The sequence below is a fragment of the Puma concolor genome, chromosome B3, assembly GCF_028749965.1.
Source record: "Puma concolor isolate L17-30 chromosome B3, mPumCon1.1.hap2, whole genome shotgun sequence".
In the NCBI taxonomy this organism is placed as follows: domain Eukaryota; kingdom Metazoa; phylum Chordata; class Mammalia; order Carnivora; family Felidae; genus Puma; species Puma concolor.
Genome location: NC_141672.1, coordinates 61,405,772 through 61,409,224, shown reverse-complemented (window position 1 = coordinate 61,409,224; position 3,453 = coordinate 61,405,772). Strand labels below are relative to the sequence as shown.

The 3,453-nt window shown below is 50.4% G+C and overlaps 1 protein-coding gene across 1 annotated transcript; it reads right to left on the bottom strand.

The window, feature by feature from the left end:
- Positions 1-749: 749 nt before the first annotated feature.
- CLEC14A (C-type lectin domain containing 14A) lies at positions 750-3,194 on the bottom strand. Its single transcript, XM_025919995.2, has one exon. The coding sequence runs from the start codon at positions 3,106-3,108 to the stop codon at positions 1,639-1,641; it is 1,470 nt and encodes a 489-aa protein (XP_025775780.2). The 5' UTR covers positions 3,109-3,194; the 3' UTR covers positions 750-1,638.
- Positions 3,195-3,453: the final 259 nt, after the last annotated feature.

The window sequence follows — 3,453 nt, the reverse complement described above, 5'->3', positions numbered from 1 at the left end:
AAAATGGTTCTATGAAAATATAGTGCAAACTTCTTGTTTTCATTCTTCCTGATTACTAAGCTTGTTTGTCTTTCTCTCTCTGTATAACAACACCCACACACTTAGTGTTAAAGTTTTAGCATACTAGGGGCCCCTGGGTGGCTCAGTGGGTTAAGCATCCAACTTCAGCTCAGGTCATGATCTCGAGGTTCATGAGTTTGAGCCTCCTGTCAGGCTGTGTGCTAACAGCTTGGAGCTTGCTTCGGATTCTGTATCTCATTCTCTCTTTGCCCCTCCCCCACTTGTGTTCTGCCTCTCTCTGTCTCTCAAAAATAAATATTTAAAAAAATATTAAGTCTTAGCATACTAATAGAAGTGGGATATTTTTAGGGGTTTCAATTCCACTAGATAGTGATTATTATAACTTCTCAATTATTTTTTAGAGGAATGCTTTACTTAGATTACTTTCTAATGCCCCAAGTCACAACAAGATGACAGATATTTGTATTTTTCACTTATTTCTTATACTATCAATCTTATGGAGAGCTGTTACCATGCCTGTTGTTAAATTATAAACATTCGAAGATGGGCATGTACAATCATTGCACACACTTTTTTTTTTTTTACACATACTTTTTTAAGGAGGATAAGGAAATAGTATGGAATTCAACATTTTTCCTTGGATTAAACAGTACGTAAGAACCTAGCAACTTTGGCAGAAATCCAGCTCATTTTTGCTTTAATGCACCCAAAAGATTTCAAATCAATACTTAGCATTAACGTTTTAATTGAAAATTAACATCACCATAATTGGAAGTGAGGATCAGCATCCTAATGTTTAGGAGAGGGCTACTTGGTTGGGAAGGTCATTACACTGGACAGCACAAACGTTGGAAACGGAAAACACAAATCATTTGTTTCCTTGAGCAAGGACACACAGTAAACACTTGAATTGGTGGTCAACTATAATTTGCTTCTAGAGCCAGCTACTCTGGCAACACTACAGTTTGGATTTATAGCAGAGCACATAAGTAGAGTGACTTTGAAAGCAAAGTATAAAAGAACCAAGAAAAAAAGTTGCTAGTTGTTAAAGATCTACTCCTCATTACAAGGACTTGAAGATTTCCCCTTCAATCGGAAAGCAGGATGCTCTTATTGCTATTCCCAGCATGCCCCTATGCTGTTTTTCCTAAATAATTACTCCTCCAGGAAACCAATGATATTTGAGTGTGGGTTATCAACAATCCTTTATTTTTTGCCTGGGAATTTCAAACCATTATACGTCCAGGCTGAACAATGCAGACAGTAAGTTTCCTTTCCATTTTGGTTTAAAAAAATTTTTTTAATTGTGTTGTTTTCTATTTGCTTCCAATGTCTTAACAAATTCAAGCCCTTCTCCAAATCCCCCAGAATAAACACAAGGGAAAACCTCTCCACAGTAGGATCCCAGCCCCCACTACCACCATAAGGCACTTCCATTTCAATCACCTCTTTCTTCTTCAGGAATCCAGCGTCCAGTTCAGATTTATCTCCTCAGTAGAGTAGAGGGAATTTGGGGGAAGAGAATTTTCTATAGGAATAGTCAGTCCCTAAATAAGTTCATTTTCTTTCCCCTTTCATTGACAGTGAAAAACTCTGCTCAGAGGGAGTGCCTTTTCCCTATGTGTCACCTGACCCAAGAGAGGACCCTGTCAGTGAGGCACCCTCCGCTCTGTCCCGCAGACCACAGTCCCCTACCTTCACCCCATTGTCTGTGCAATGTACAGAACTGGAGCGCAGAGCAGTGGCCTCGGTACCACTCTCCATGCCTGGCTGGGCCAAAGGCTCCTTTCTTGACTGGGAAGAAGAGCTTTTGTGGAAGCAGAGTTTGAAAAGCCCCAGCACTGTCATAGTCAAGATAACCAACACTATGACCGCTATGCTCACAAGTATGAAGACCACGGTGGAGGAGGAGCCGAAAGCCTGGGGAATGGCAGGGGAAGACGTGGAATTAAACTTGGGAGTCACGCTTCCTGAAGAGGTGATGGCGGCCTTTGAATTAGCTTGAGAGGACATCTGAAGAGTGGACATCGTGCTCTGTGCTCCCCACTGAGGAATCTCGGCAATAGATGTTGCTGAACTGCCTTGTCCAAGGACATGTGGTACCTCCCTTGGCTTTTCAGGTACCCTGGGTGTCCACGTTCTCTTCTGATCGGGGCTGGCTGCAGTGGCTGGCCTGGTGGGCACCTCGGTCCCCTCAGAGACCGGCTGTCCTTCCCCACTGATTACACAAGAGTGTCCGTCTTTCCCCAGCACGAAGCCCGCCGCGCATTCGCAGGCAAAGCCTCCCAAGTCATCTACACAGTTAGAGTGCTCTGCGCATTTGCCAGCACGGAGGTAGCTCCCGGGGCAGGGGCAGAGCACAGCCCCGGAGGGTATCCCGTCCCAGCGCGCGCCGACCTCGTCCACGATGCAGGTGGCTGTGATGGAGAGCTGCCCAGGGCAGAGCGCACTCACCTTGGTCCCTGGGGGACTGAAGTCCAGAGCCGCGCTGTACAGCTGGAAGGGCGCACGGTAGCTCAAGTTAGAGGCGGCCCCGGGGCGCGGCGCCGGGCACAAGCCCTCAAACTGGTATTTGCACAAGTAGCCATTGGCGCGCGAGTGGCATCGCATCTCCTTCCAGCCTGCGGGCTCAACCCCCCGGGTGGCCTGGAGTCCTGCGCAACTCCGAGAAGTGCAGGAGCGTTGAGGCTCCTCCACCCACTGCAGCGTCTCGCTTTCGGACACGCTGACGTCGGGGGAGAGCCAGGAGAAACCCCGCAATGGCTCTTTCTCCAGAGTGCAGTGCGATCGCCCGCGTTCCAGCGCCACCCAGAACAGAAGGTCTTTGGAGCCCCCTCCGGGCCCCGGGCCTGCCCGCAGGAGCGCAAGCACCGCCTGGAGCTCTGCGCCCCCGCTCACCGTGCTGAGCGCCCCGCCGCGCAAACTGCAGGCTTCCTCGGCCGCCAGCCTCTTGATGGTAGCGTGGTGCAGGCTGTAGCAGGCCCCCGAGGCCGAGCAGCCCGCGCGGTCTGCGGTGGGGTGCTCGCTCCGGCCAGGTCGAGGCCAGAACGCCTGCCAGAGGAGGCACAGAGCTAGTGCCGGCCTCATCTTGAAGGCCCTGCGCCCACAGCTGTTCCTAACTTGGATCTGTCCCGCCCGAGGGCGCGGAGCTGTCCCAAGAGCGTGGTCACCGCCCCCTACAGCTGGCTCTCCCCCACTTCCCCCGCCCCATCAACGGCCAAGAATCCCCACCGCCGCCCTGGCTGCAAACAGCCTTCCTTAGGCCCCTACAGGAAATGTGTCCGGAGCTATGCCAGGCCTCTCGCAGCCCTGATTTATTCTGGGGTCGGGGACACAGCTGGTGCGAGAGGTATAGGGAACACAGTCGACCAGGTCAAACACCCTGCTTAGAGCAGGAGAAAAAGAAACAAAGTCGCTACAGGGAAGAAACGT

Coding starts and splice junctions, on each gene's coding strand:
- CLEC14A (XM_025919995.2), bottom strand. CDS start 3,108: ATGAGGCCGGCACTAGCTCTGTGCCTCCTCTGGCAGGCGTTCTGGCCT.